The 15,003-nt window shown below is 38.1% G+C and overlaps 1 protein-coding gene across 3 annotated transcripts; it reads right to left on the reverse strand.

The window, feature by feature from the left end:
* Window positions 1-389: 389 nt before the first annotated feature.
* On the reverse strand, window positions 390-8,823 carry LOC107828327 (COP9 signalosome complex subunit 7). 3 transcript variants are annotated; one of them, XM_016655606.2, is made up of 9 exons: window positions 8,417-8,823; window positions 7,224-7,299; window positions 6,310-6,398; window positions 5,491-5,580; window positions 5,084-5,128; window positions 4,928-4,998; window positions 1,697-1,835; window positions 1,296-1,384; window positions 390-782 (listed from the first exon to the last, which is right to left on the reverse strand). In XM_016655606.2, the coding sequence occupies exons 1-9, from the start codon at window positions 8,573-8,575 to the stop codon at window positions 761-763; spliced, it is 780 nt and encodes a 259-aa protein (XP_016511092.1). In that variant the 5' UTR covers window positions 8,576-8,823; the 3' UTR covers window positions 390-760. The 3 variants fall into 3 exon arrangements, with proteins under 3 accessions (XP_016511092.1, XP_016511093.1, XP_016511095.1); XM_016655607.2 differs by having other exon boundaries at window positions 1,296-1,404; XM_016655609.2 differs by lacking the exon at window positions 1,296-1,384 and having other exon boundaries at window positions 529-782.
* Window positions 8,824-15,003: the final 6,180 nt, after the last annotated feature.

Below are 15,003 nucleotides of genomic sequence, written 5' to 3' on the forward strand. Positions count from 1 at the left end.
GCACAAGGACAAACATCCTAAATATTGGACTATATTTACAATAATATGTTTGCTTACACGAATAACTATATGTTGCCCTTTCAAGAGCGATATCAATATCGACAACAAAAGTTCTCGTTATAGCAGAGCAACCAAAGCATTAGAAGGAAACATTCACAAAAAAACATCATCTACAAAGAAATGTTCGATAAAATACCATCACATTAGATACCTTTAAACTAAAATACATAATTATCTAATTAACATGACTAGATTGATCATTTGTGATGTCCTTTAATTTTGAATTCACGTATTATGCTAATGTAATAATATTTTTCGACATTTAGATGATTGTTGTATTATTATATATAAATTTTCTCTCATTAATTAAATTATGTTGTTCCTTCGTATAAATAAATGTTTAAACCATCATGTATTATTATTAACATGCGCATGTTTATAGATACTAGTTCTCAAGAAATTGTTATCCATCTACAGCAAAAAGATCCTCCACATAAATCAGCTCCACAAGTTTCAGCCGCATCATCATATTTGAAGATCTTACCAACTCAAAAGGCAAACAGGATGAAAAATAATGGAGTTCAGTACAAAATATGGCTACCAATATTTGAGTCTGCAAGTTCCATTCACGGCAGGTTAAACTTTAAAGAGGTGAAACCGTCAGCTAAAGCACAAAGCATCTATGGTCGGAATGCTATCAACAAAAAAACTGGCCATGCAGCCTCTTTAATTCATCCTAACATAGCCCTACTCCATCACCTTAACCAATGGGGTGTCGTCTCCTGCAAATTTTACAAGTAAAAAGATCAGCAGATGAGAGACAATTCTATAAAGATTTAAGTTATACATTAACAATATAAGAAATCTTTGTGGATTCTAACTACCTTACTTTCCAGGTTACTAATTCTACTTTTAGTTACAGACACTTACCTGTAGTGTTATCTCTTAGGTGACCTTATAATGTAAAAATACTTCTACACTGCCAGTGTATAGATGTCAAACTCATTCTACAATTTGAAAGTGAAGGTTCCCAGGGTCTCTAGCAGTGAACTCGCATGAAACGATAGATCCAAATTTTTGGTTTGAAGCATCTTTACAATGGCAATTGACTGAAGTGACCCAGCAGTCCCCCCGTCCCAAGACACTATACTCCATTGGTTGCTCTTATGGATTAGCAAATAATAGGACTTAATCACATGTTTTAATATGACATATCTCACACGTCAATATACAGACCATGACTAGCTGCTAAAGGACTATAAAGTTTAATCCCGGGAATATTAGACTACTACTACCTCTTCGGTCGGCCTCGGTCTTCCTCATAATCCATCACTCCACCAGATTCAGAGTAGATCTCCTCATGCCCTCTGAAGTCAACATCGGCCTGCTTACAGTTTGTAGCTTCTGCCACAGAGTAAGTAAGACACATCGACAAAAATATCCCAGTGCTTAATTATAAAATGAGTCTTCAACATAACACAGTGCTTATATATGAAATGAGGGTTACTAAGACTCAAATGAGCGAACTACTAAGGCATTCTACCCAAAAGAAAGGAATGTCACATCCCAGGTTGACCAAGCCCATCCTATGAAAGGCACGATCACCATTCAATATGGTCTGGTGCATTGTGAAAAGCCCATATATGGTTTAGAATTAACATAGAGCTCATCTTTTGAAACACAATACTTGACTCACCTTCAAAGAGAGTGACTTCTTCACTTCGTCAACCCTTTCCTCAACTTCCTTCCGGTGCTTCCTGTCAGATTCACTCATTGTATCTGCCCATTTGATTTTCTCTTGAATTGAGATAAGAAGATTGTCTGATGTAGTCAACCTATGTTTTTCATCAAAAAAATGAAATGAATTAGCAAGTAGGTTGAAAAATTACAGTTAAATTTCACAGCTATTTTTAATCATCATGGCTAAGTCTCATAGTTTGCATGGAAAACATTCACAGTTCACAAGGCCCTCCTCATTGTAAGAGGCATACACCAGGTTCACCAGAGTAACACCACACTGTACAGAAAAATGTCAAACACCTATAATCTTATCCCTCGCCTAACTACAGTGGTATACCTCAACTCCACAGACTCAATTTACATTTGATTTATGTGCATAAAAAGTTGAGTGGGACTGTACTCAGTAAGTCAGATTATCACATAATTTCAGCCGGCAGTTACTATTTACATTGCCAAAGTTGTGTTGTTCATAGTTGCAAGAAGAGCACACAAGTATATATGCTTATCGAGAAAAAAAAAAGTATATATAACCATTGTGTAAATTGACATGAATTTGGCGGGATGCCTTCATTATTAGCTCAAATAAAATGGATGATCATCTTGACATGATGAATAACGTTGGCAAAATGATGTTTCCAAAATTGAGGTCCAAGATGGACTTGTTAATGGGTTGATTCATTTGATACTAACCTTAAAACCAGAACAGGTAAGGAATAATATGCTTCTATGTCAAAATGGCTACTAATAAGGGGTTAAAATCTAGTCTATATTCCTAAACTAGAGGACAGAGATCCATCATCTAGGAAAGTTTGTGTTGACCGCTCTTAGCACAACTTTGCGTCAAACATGACCTGGGCAGGACACAATTTCATTCTTATCCAATTTCTTGACTACTAAATCATTCAACAGACACAAGGACTCCACAAGGACTCATCCAAACATAAATCTGAACTTAACAATTTTTTGGTAGCTAGACATGGAAATTTTGGTAGAAAATAGAACCCAACATGAATGCAACTAAGTTATAGAAAAAGCCAAAGAGGAGGCGCAAAATGATCCAACGAGATAATGACTTGTTGCATGTCTCCAAGTCCGCTCAAATTAAAGTACCCCAAGAACCACGAGTGCCCCATGCCCCAAAAACCTCATTCTACCCTGTTTTCTTTTGACATTTTCAACAACCACAAACATTTAACTATTGGCTCTTCCCTTGAAAAGTCGAACACCTTTCAACTTTTCACCTTTTAAAAGCAAGGAGCAGAATTCCCAGAACCCCACAACATTTCCGCACTGGACAGCAGGGCCCAACCTTTTCCTCCTCCTGTTTGGGGCCAACATCTTTGAGCTAACACACCAGCATATGCAATGCTGCCTGCCTTACCTTCTGCATTTCAAGCTCCGGCAATAAGACAATGAACTGATCAAAGGCAAGACCCCCCAGCCAAAAACCTTCACTCTTTCTTCAAATCTCAGTCTTCATTACGGCTTTTAGCCCTTAATCGATCGAGGGCATTTCACTCCTAGTCCAGAAGGGAAGGGCTTGTTTGCGACAAGCAGTAGCTGGCAACGGTCTTTGACACATCTATAAGGTAAAGAGGCCTAAGGCAACGGTCTTTGACACATCTATAAGGTAAAGAGGCCTAAGGCTGGTCTCTTTCCTCTCATAACATGCCAGTTGAAAGTTCCTTGCTTTTTCCCTTGAACCGGGTATGAATTCCTAAATCCTTTTACCTCGACCAGCATAAACTCTTTTTATGCCCCAGGAAAAAGCTAAAAGTAAGGCATTCATCAAGCCAGAGCAAGTTTCACAGCTACCGATTCGCACTCATGGGTCAAAGAAGACAAGAGCTTTTTGCGGGGAAACTTGCAAGTGCAGTTTGGGGGGAGGGGGCGTTGACCCTACCTTATGAGTATTCGGATTGTAACAGTTCCAATGAACAGTCACTCACTTTTGACATCTTCATGTTTAATCTTCCTTAATCAAATCTCAGTCTTCAAGCCTATCTTCATGTTTTCATCTTCCTTAACCAAAACTCAGCCTTCAAATTTTCTGCCCATCTTCCTTAATCAAATCCTACTTCAATAAAAAACCGAACCTCCACTGGAAACTCATGTCTTCCTGGGACCCTGGTTGCCTATCCATGTGAGGAAACACCTCCCCCCTAACTTACTATATAAGCGCTTCACCAGAAACACTGCAATCTACATATCCTATCCCATAGTCCTAAAAAGTTTTCTTGTTTTTTACCAGCAGTGCTGAACTTCAAATAACAGCAACTAAATCTCTATATGCCATATGCTCATCAACATTGTAGGTCAACAACAATGGCATCTCCATAACCAAATAGAAACAGGCTGCACTCACTTTTCTTAAAAAGGGAAAAAGAAATGATGAAGAATAAAGAAGAATGATAAAAATAAGGTGACTGAACTCAACTTTTTCACTAACTGCTTCTCTGCCCTTCAATTACTTAATTGAAGAGAATTCCTTCATCAAATGCTTATTCAATCTACTAATAGCATCTACTTCTTTATTTCTCATCCGGTGATAGATATACATAATTTATCTTATTTAGGTACCCAGTGTTGAAATTTTTTCAAAAATCAGAGCATTCCTTTTAGGTATCCTGCTTTGAGAAATTTAAAGACTTCAGCTTAATTTTTTTATTTTTTATTTTTTTTGAAAAGGAACTTCAGCTTAATTTTTTTTGATAAGTAAGAATTCTACTTGAAATTACATAGATATGTTTCCACTAAACGCCAAGTTCTTATAAGTTAAACTGGAAAAATGGCAAGATCCATAAGCAGGTGTAACTCAAATCACTCCTATAACCTAGCTGACTGCTTTGTTTTAAGAAAGAAAGAAAAACAGCAGTCTTTACAAATTGCAGCTCAGTAAGTCATTATGAAGCACAGGAGATCAAGACATGGAGGAGAAATACAGAAAAAGGACTTCAACAACAACTCTTAAGACCAGCTATTTGTGGACAGAAGATATTTGCTGTATAAATAGGACAACAGAATCTCGACAAGAAGGATCAATACACAACCCCAAGCCCGCAAAGAAATAACTAAATAATATACTCACACTCAGAAAATACGATAAGATACAATGGCGTTGCAATTAGACCCATCTAGATAAAAGCATAAACATAACCCCTTTTGAAGGAAAAAAACATAAGCATACCAGTCAGTTAAAGTTTGTAGCATATTCCCCAATTGACCAGGTCTGAGATCCCTCCCTGCAGCAAATTGTACCTATAGTTGTATGATGACAGTTAATTACCCTATGTCAGCCCATTGCAACCAAGAGTTGGCAAAACAGCAAAAGCATAGTACCAACCTCGAAGCATCTTTTCAACTGATCAAGCTTTCCTCTAACTATGCCCTATCCATGGATACAGAAAGATGGGAGTTAGTGAATTTTTTAACAAGAGACTGAAACATTAAATCAATTATTAGCAGCAAAGCCCACCCCACCCCACCCCCAAAACCACCAAAAAAACCCGGAAAGAAGTGAGGAAGAGAAGGAATAGGAAAAACTAGGGCCAGAAATAACCTATGAGGCAACAGAAACCACATTAAAAGATTAAGTTGAACTTCTATCCAGAAGGCAAAAAACTACCACTTGAACATCAGCAGAAGCAAATTCCAACAATAAACTTTAGCCCAACACACTTTCAATAGAGGAAAGTACAATGGTACCTCCATTAATAACACAATGATCCATGGACGAGAGCTGATACTCACCACATACATGCACTCATTTATGAGAAAATCTTCAAGTTCACGTACATTTGTGACATCCAACTCCTGCATAAGTTGATCATATGGAAGCTCCTGGAAAGACGAAAGGAGTCATTATTGGCAGTGACTAACAACAAACGATATCAGTGAAACAGAAGTCAAACAAGTACTCAACATGAACATCAAAGGTTTTGATATATGAACAGTTTATAGTGAAGAAACACAAAAAAGAATGTCAAAGACTCGAAAAAATAATGCATAAACTTTATTCCATTCCGCTATGAGAAATGTACTTGAGAGATATGCTAATCATGCAAGTCACAGGAAATATCTCATGAATAGTACGATATATAGCTGTTTACATTGAGCAAAGTAGGCATATAACAAAGTATCCCATTATTTACTTGAATGGCATTATTTGAGTCATCGCCAATGAAGTACTTTATTTATGTTGGTTGAAGAAACACTCAAATGTTACACAGCAACAAAAAGAAGGAAGCAACAACGAACTCATTCAAACTCAGGGAGGCCTAAGCAAACAACTTCAAGAATACTGATTCAATCCAACGTCAATGTCTTAAATTTAACAATAAATAGATTGTATCCATTATCCTGATCAGTTACCAAAAACAAAATTCAAAAGTTCCAACAAACAAGCATCAGAAAGCTAAGACATTTCTCTCATTCATTACAAGCTTCATTTTTGAAATTTTAGCAATAACTAACTGAAGAAAGGATGTGAATAAGGATGCATCAATTGCTCACTTTCACCAAAGGATAAATTAAAATGCCAAAAGTTTATTACATTTCAATATATTGTACCTTGCTTGTCTCAGCTAGCGTAAGCACAGTAAGCTGCTTCAACTTGAGAACTTGATCAGGCACCAACTGAGGAAGACGGCCAGCAATACCTATAGAACCACATACATGCTAAAACTGACAAATTTGAAATGCATTTAACACAGAACTCAGGAGTACATAATCTTCCCCTTACAAGACAACCCTCTTCGGTAATATGTTCATGGGCAATTCACAAACATTTTCCCTAATCTGTATGTTTAGCACTTATTATTGCAGATGAAATTCCATCCCTTTCACACTAGGATCAATAGAAGGAAATCAATGCTAAGATTGTCTATCTTATGAAAGAGAAAGAGTAAATGTGACACTTGTCACTCAAGAGAAGTTTTAAGAAAAATAAACCGAGTCCCACTTTCTAGTGGAAATTTAGCACTATCATTAAACCTTTTTCCATTAAGGTAAGTGACATCGAGCACTGCATAGTTAAGGATGTAACAGTGTTACTCACCCATGGAGTTCACAGCAGTAGAAAGGGCAGCTAAGTCGTGCCCTAAATAACTTTCCAGCCAGTAATATACTCAGTTTTGGAGATACAACATTGTACTAATGTGATGTTTAACAATTAGAAGAATCCTCAAGATATTATACAGGTGGAAAAAAAAGCAGTCTTTTAGTGTCAAAAAATATCTCAAGCTGATAAGGTACAAGTTCCCCATACTATAAAACTTAAGGCATTTAATCTGACATCGGGCAGATGAAGAGTTACAAATAAAATGGCATAAAAGCAATAAAAAGAACTTTTCATAAATAAAAAAAACAGCATAAAAAGAACATTGTTGAAATCTCAAACATGAAAATCCCATCCAATCAGCTACTCGCTGTCCCGCCCCACCCAGTAAAAAAGAAGTGAATCAGATGTAAAAATGTATGCTTACTTTTGTAATCACTCCACGTTCCATGAGCAAACAAACGAAGCAAATCAAGATATATTGAATTTTCAGTTCCTTCAAGCTGCATACGGGTCCAACAAAAAAACAAATTAGCCGCAAATGTGGAAGGGATCCTAAAGTGTACATACAGCAACATGGCAACAGAGAGTTACCAACACAACTTGCCAATAGCATATCAAGGTGCACTTATTCCCAGATTTATATCTAATTGCATAAAGGAACTCTAAAGAGAATCACAACCTGGGATAATACCCATCTCAATATGCTTAGGGCTTTATGCTCTGAACTTGATGGGATTTGGAGGACAAATCCAAGTTGTTTCCTCAACAATCTACTGCACCCACTATGCTTCCTTAACCTCTCCTAAAATTTGTTCAATTTTGTAGTATCTCGATTCTATGTACTTCCACTCTGCATTTCCTGATTTTCATTCCTTTTGTACTTTGAATATCATCTGGTACTTTATCTGAAGATGAAGTACTATCTTTGCAGCAATATTTACCCATAACCTAACACATATAGGCTATTTAATTTTCAATGTGCAGCCTTTAATTGACCAAGAGTGTGTAGCTCATTAGCAAAACATTGTTGTCCTTTCACCCTTCCATCCCAGCTTAAACAAAGCTTTCCTATTCTGGGATATCCCCAATTTTTTCTCAAATTAATACAAGTTATTGTCGGCTTTATGAATTCTCCCTATACATTTAACTCTATTTAGACACATTTCATTGCAATATTCAAATACCTTTTTTATAACAGCAGCGCTGGACCAGTTTTCGCGTACCACAGACTAATCCAACATAATACCTGCTGTAACTATGCCCACAAAATCACTTAGTGTGCTGGGTTTTGATTCCAATATTCAATTACTTGGGGTTCCGACACTACATGTTCTTTATTTTCTACTGACATAAAGGGGGCACACAGTAAACAAGCAAGTGATTCAATGTGACATGAAAACCCACTAACCAAATTATCAGAAAAAAATGCCATCATATTCTGGATATTACCAAAGCAATAACATAACATAAACACAACACAATGTGTACTGTAAATACCATGAAACCTAGAAAAAAAAACACAGAAATACAAACAATTCGACACAAAACCGACTAACCCAAATCAGAAAAATAAAATCCAATCAAATCAAATCAATAGCAGAAAGAATAAGCAGGAACCTCAACAACGTTGGTAACAGAAAGAATCTCAGAGAAAGCGAAAAGTGAGGGATGCGAAGTGGCTTCACTAATCACGTTGTTAAGGGCAGAACCCTTGAGTGCTGATGCTTGTTTCACAAAGTAGTCGATGTGCTCCGCTTGTTTTTGTTCGATATCCATCTCTCAAGGAATTTGAATTTCTCCAAACAAATTAAAAAGTATTAATCACAAAAAAAATCAGGGATGATAAGGGTTCAATTACATTTATATAGAAGAAAAAAATTAGGGTTTCCGAATATAGTTTATGTCTCGACTGAAATTTTTGAGTCCCGGCAAAGGAAGGATCAAGGAATGAAGCTCTTTTTTAGTCTGGCTAATCTGATTTTATAGGATGCGCCAGTCGAGGGTCGTTTTAACAGAGGATGTTTGTATTGGGTTAAAAGTTATAGATTTTAAGCCAAAATAACTTAAAACAAGCCAAAAATAATAAATTGGTCACCAATTAAATAAGTTGGGTGTTTTAGTGTTTGGCTAATATCAAAAATAGTTTTTAAGTCAAAATAACTTAAAATAAGCCAAAAGTAATATGTTGGTCCCCAATTAAATAAGTTGGTCCCCAACTTATTATTTTTTGGCTTAAACACACTTGAAGTTTGACCAACCCATTTGCCTTATTACCCTTATAATTTTATTAGAGTCCATTTGGATTTGCTTATTTTAAGTGTTTTTAAGTCAAAATAGCTTTTAAATCATTTTGTAGTGTTTGAATAAAGTAAATAAGTATTTTTAAGCACTTGTTTTTAAGCTAAAATGACAAAAACAAATCAAAAACCAAAAGCTATAATTCCTAACTTATGGCTTAAAAGCTATTTTGGCTTAAAAATGAGTTGGTGACTCGCGAACGCGTGAAGAGGGCTGCGATCGCGTAGAGCTGGGAACACTGCGCATCGTGATCGCGTGGCATTGTTTGTGATCACGTAAGGTAGCGGAGTCAGTGCTTCACCATCGCGTGGGACTTTCTGCGATCGCGTAGAGTTAATTTTGGCAGTGTTGAAATTATGCTTCGCGATCGGGTGAGGAAGTTCGCGATCGCGTAGATGAAATCACTGCGCAGAGAGTTTAAGTTCTGAAAATGGGACTTCGTCCCATTTTCTATTTTTTCCGATTTGGAGCTCGGATTGAGGTGATTTTTGGGAGATTTTCAGAGAAAACAACAGGGTAAGTGTTCTTAACTCAATATTGGTTAAATTACCCGAATCCATGGTTGTTTTTAACATTTAATCGGTGAATTTAGTTGGAAAAATTGTGAAAAACCCTCTTGGTTTAAATTTAATATTTGGAGGTCGATTTGTTATTGGAATTCGATAAAATTGGTATGGTTGAACTCGTATCGGAATGGGTATTTGGATTTCATGAAAATTATGTCGGGTTCCGAGAGGCGAACCCCACGTTGACTTTTGTTGACTCTTGGGAATAAATTTTTAAGTCAACGTATTGTTATCCGTAATTGTTTCCGATGAATTTTAATGAAGTTGTACAATTAATTTGGATAGATGTGAGCTGTCCAGAGGTCAATTCAAGCTAGAAGGCTATTTTGGAATATCGGCCTAAATTCAAAAAGGTAAGTGTCTTGCTTAACCCCGAGTAGGGGAATTACCCCTTAGGCATCGAGTCTTATGTGCCATTTGTGAAATGTGAAAAGCCGTGTACGCGAGGTGACGAGTACGTACTCGGGCTTATATGTAAAAATTCTATTGGTTTAAAGTCTTGGGAATATTGTGTAGTAAATTGGATAATTGTTGGCATATATTTAATTATCTAGTTGCCATGCCTCAAATCACATTTATTGAATTTGTTTTTATATGACAGTTTGATGTAATTATTACTTGTATATCTATGTAAATTCCGTGAGTTTGATGGTTGATATTCTTGGAATTTAATTTTCATTATGAATTTTTCCTATACAAATAATTAATTAAGCAAGCTTAAGAAGATGTGCTAACATAATTACCTAAATTTGGATTATTGAAGGCTTTACTTTATGCTGAATAATTTCTATCTCTGTTGATTGTTTTTGTGGTGTTATACATATTGTGTGGAGCCTTCGACTATTTGTTTTGAAATTAATTGATTTGATTGTATCTTTGGAATTTGGTTGTGGCTATTGGGCAAATTGTGATGTGAATTGATTTTTGTTATGTTGCCGTGATAATTTCCCGTATAAATTATTGTGTTGTGTGAGTTGTTATTTTGAGGAGATAAGGGTGACATTCCACTATTGATATTATGTGGGTATAAGAGTGGCATTTCACTGTAGTTGTATTTGTTAGAATATTGTTTGGGCGGAGCGATAAGGGTGGCTATAGGAGAGATAAGGGTGGCAATATGAGCGATAAGGGTGGCTATTGATATTGTCAGGGCGAAGGGATAATGGTGGCTATTATAGGAGTGATAAGGGAGGCTATAAGATAGATAAGGGTGGCTATTTTCAGGGACGATATGTGATGATGTAGAGTTGTGGTGTTGGTGATTTTCATGTGATGTTATGATTTTCTTGTGTTTATTTTTATACCTTGTGCAATTTGTCTTTGTGATGACCCAAAAGGTCATCTTATGTTTTAGAACTCAATTCTGCACTCTTAATCCTTAAAAATCTCATTTTTACCCTCCTCGATTTGTGCGTAGCAGTCGGAGCGTGTTTCCAGAAAACATTTATGTTGAAAATTGATGCAAATAAGAATTTTTTCCTTAAAATTTTATTTTAGTTGACTTCGGTCAATATTTTTGGTAAACGGGCACGGATCCGTATTTTAACAATGCCGGTGGGCTCGTATCGAATTATGGGACCTGGGCGTATGCCCGGAATCGAATTCGGATGTCCCTAGCTCGAGTTATGAATTTTTGATAAAAATTAAAAGTCTGAAAATTATTTATTTTTAAGAATTGAGTGATGTTTGGCATTGTTAGTACCGGGTCCGTATTTTTAGTTCCGGAGCATAGTACAAGTTCATTATAGTATTTAAGACTTGTCTGTGAAATTTGGTGAGATACAGAATTGATTTGACGTGATTCGGACGTCCAGTTGAGAAGATAGGAATTTTAAAGTGTTCTTGAGGATTTCATTTGATTTGGTGCTAAATTCATAGTTCTAGGTGTTAATTTGGTGATTTGATCGTGCGAGCAAGTTCGTATGATTTTTTTAGACTTGTGTGCATGCTTGGTTTGGAGCCCCGAGAGCTCGGGTGAGTTCCGGATAGGCCACGGGATGTTTGGACTTTGGAAAAATGTGATTTTTCTGCAGATTCTGGTGTTCTGGTATGTCCTTCTTCGCATTCGCGAAGGTACTCTCGCGAATGCAAAGAGTAAATTGGTGAGACTGAAATTTCTTCTTCATGAACGTGAAGGCCTGATCACGAACGCGGAGTGATGGGGGATTTTACCCTTCGCAAAAACGACCGGCTCATCGCGAACGCGAAGCACTTGGGGACCTGGGGGAGGGTTGGTCGTTCCTTGATCGCGAACGCGAGCAATGTCTCGCGAACGTGAAGGCCAGTAGGGAGTAACCATCGCGAACGCGAGCAAGGTCTCGTGAACACGAAGGCTTGGCAGCCGATACTCTTCGCGAACGCGACAGTGGCCTCGCGAACGCGATGCACATTGTCACCCAGTGCATCAAATAGAATCAAGAACGGGAATAAGCCATTTTTCCAACTTTCATAAAAATAAACGGGCTAGAGGCGATTTTCAAGAGTTATTTTCTTCCCCAAAGTATTGGTAAGTGATTCTAAACCATTTTCTTTCAATTACCTATTACATTTCATGAATTTTCAACCTAAAATCTAGAGTTTTCATGGTAGAATTAGGGGTTAGGGTAAAAACTAGGAATTTTGGAAATTTGGGGATTTAGACCTCAATTTGAGGTTGGATTCCAAAACCAATTATATATTCGGGCTTGGGGGTGAATGGGTAAATGGATTTTGGTCCGAACCTCGGGTTTTGACCAAGTGGGCTCGGGGTCGGTTTTTTGACTTTTTGGACGAAAATTTGGGAAATTTAATTTATGCAATATAATTGATTCCTTTAACAATATTTGATATTATTGAGTCATTTTGAATAGATACGAGTGGCTTAGAGGTGAATTCTAGAGGAAAAGCTGTGATTGAGTATTAAGTGGCCTTCAGAGCGAGGTAAGTGTTGTGTCTAACTTTGACTTGAGGGAATTAGGAACCTTACACTACTTGTTATGTGAAATTCATGTGAGCGGCGTATATGTAAGGTGACGAGTACTTATGCACCGCCAATTTACTTGTTTTCCCCGTTTCTCCCGTTTTTCTTATATTGTCTCTTTCCAATGCCTAATTGCTACGTGTTTATACTAATGTTGTTAAATTGATCGTTCTTATCATGTTTACGGATTTTCTGGTAATAATTGAGTATTTATTTCAAAGTTGAGATTTATATTGTGGAACCAAATGTTGAAGTAAGGTTTGTACTTGTTATTCTATCTCCCTATTGTTATTTATTCATTGCATTATGGTAAGGGAGATTGTTAATGCACAAAGGGTAATGCCGTGCCATATTGTGAGTGTAAAAGCACGAAGGGTGATACCGTGCCATATTGTGAGTGTTAATGCACGAAGGGTGATGCCGTTCCATGATATGAGAGTTAATGCACGAAGGGTGATGCCGTCCCGTTTCTATTGATTTTATGGTGAGATTGAGAGTAAAAGCACGAAGGGTGATGCCGTGCATTTTTCCTTTACTATATTCGTCATTCTTGTTGATTTATAGTATATTGGCTATTCCAGCTATCATTCTGCTGTAGTTCTTTATCTTGTATTTCCCCTCAGCATGTTTCTCCCTCCCGATATTTCTTGTTTATCTCTTCATTATTGTTATTTATACATACACTGTTAAATTGTACATGTTGATTTGTAGGTGCCTTGCGTTAGCCTCGTCACTATGTCATCGAGGTTAGGCTCGACACTTACCAGTACATGGGGTCGGTTGTACTGATACTGCACTCTGCACTTTCTGTGTAGACTTTGGTACCGGCTCGGGTTGATCGAGATTTTAGCTGTTGGACCCGCTATCCGGAGACTAAAGGTAGATCTGTCGGTGTTCACAGACCTTGAAGTCCCCGTCTATCTTTTCTATTTTACTGTTTCTTTCATCCAAACAGTTGTATTTCTTTCAGACTATTACTTGTAGTAAATTCTAGATTGCTCGTGAATTGTGAATCCAGATCCGGGTGGTAGTAATTAATACAGTTTTTATATTATTCCGCACTTAATATATTTCATCTTAGCTAATTATTGTTATTTACTAAATGGAAATAAGGATTTGGTTTAATGATTCTCTAACATTGGCTTGCCTAGCAAGTGAAATGTTAGGCGCCATCACGGTCCCGACGGTGGGAATTTTGGGTCATGACAAGTTGGTATCAGAGCACTAGGTTGCCTAGGTCTCACGATTCACGAGAAAACTTAGTAGAGTCTGGAGGATCAGTACGAAGATGTATGTGCTTCTCTTCCTGAGGCTATGAAGTTTAGGAAAAAAATTCACTTCTATTCTTCTCTGTCGTGCGATGTTTTTTTCTCAATACTGATTGAACTCTTCTACTCTTATTCTCTCACAGATGGCGAGAACATGTACCGCTTCCTCAGCTGAGCAACAACCAGAGCCTCCAGTGGAAGCTCCTACGTGGGGCAGAGGTCGAGGCCGAGGCTGTGCCAAAGGCCGAGGTAGAGGCAGGGCTCAGCCTAGAGCCCGAGCAGCAGCACCAGCAGTGGAGCCTCAGATAGAGCTCGATGAGGAGGTTCCAGCCCAGACTGTTCCTGCCGGACCTGCTCAGGTTCGGAGGGGTTCATTGCCACCCTAGTACTTTAGGACGCTTTGGTCCGTTTGGTGGGCCTTATGGAGAGTGTGGCCCAGACTGGCTCATTTTCTATGGAACCAACAGTCTCTCAGGCTAGAGGAGGAGCCCAGACTCCCACTACTCCTGCTCTGGAGCAGATAGCTCCCCAGTATCAAGCTCCAGCAGCTCATCCAGTCGGAATAGTTCAGTCGGTTGTTGCGCCACAGACTGGTGATGGGTCAGCTATATCTTTTGAGGCTTTATGCAGATTGGACAGGTTTACCAAGATCTTCCCAGTTCACTTCAGTGGTGCTCCTTCAGAGGATCCCCAGGAGTATCTCGACAGTTGTCACGAGGTTTTACGGAACATGGGTATAGCGGAGACCAATGGGGTCGATTTCGCTGCATTTGAGATGACTGGTTCAACCAAGAAATGGTGGAGAGACTATTTGCTGACCAGACCAGTTGGGTCGCCTGCCCTTACTTGGGACCAGTTCTCTTGGCTCTTCCTAGAGAGGTTTTTGCCTATCACATTGAGAGATGAGCGTCGTCGTCAGTTTGAGCATCTCCAACAGGGCAGTATGACTGTTACTCAGTATGAGACCCGTTTTGTGGATCTGGCCCGTCATGCTATTCTTCTGCTTCCCACTAAGAGAGAGAGAGAGAGGGTGAGGAGGTTTATTGATGGACTTGCTCAGCCTATCATATTGTAGATGGCTAAGGAGACTCGGAGTGAAATTTCTTTTCAGGC

Source organism: Nicotiana tabacum, chromosome 19 (assembly GCF_000715075.1).
Source record: "Nicotiana tabacum cultivar K326 chromosome 19, ASM71507v2, whole genome shotgun sequence".
In the NCBI taxonomy this organism is placed as follows: Eukaryota; Viridiplantae; Streptophyta; class Magnoliopsida; order Solanales; family Solanaceae; genus Nicotiana; species Nicotiana tabacum.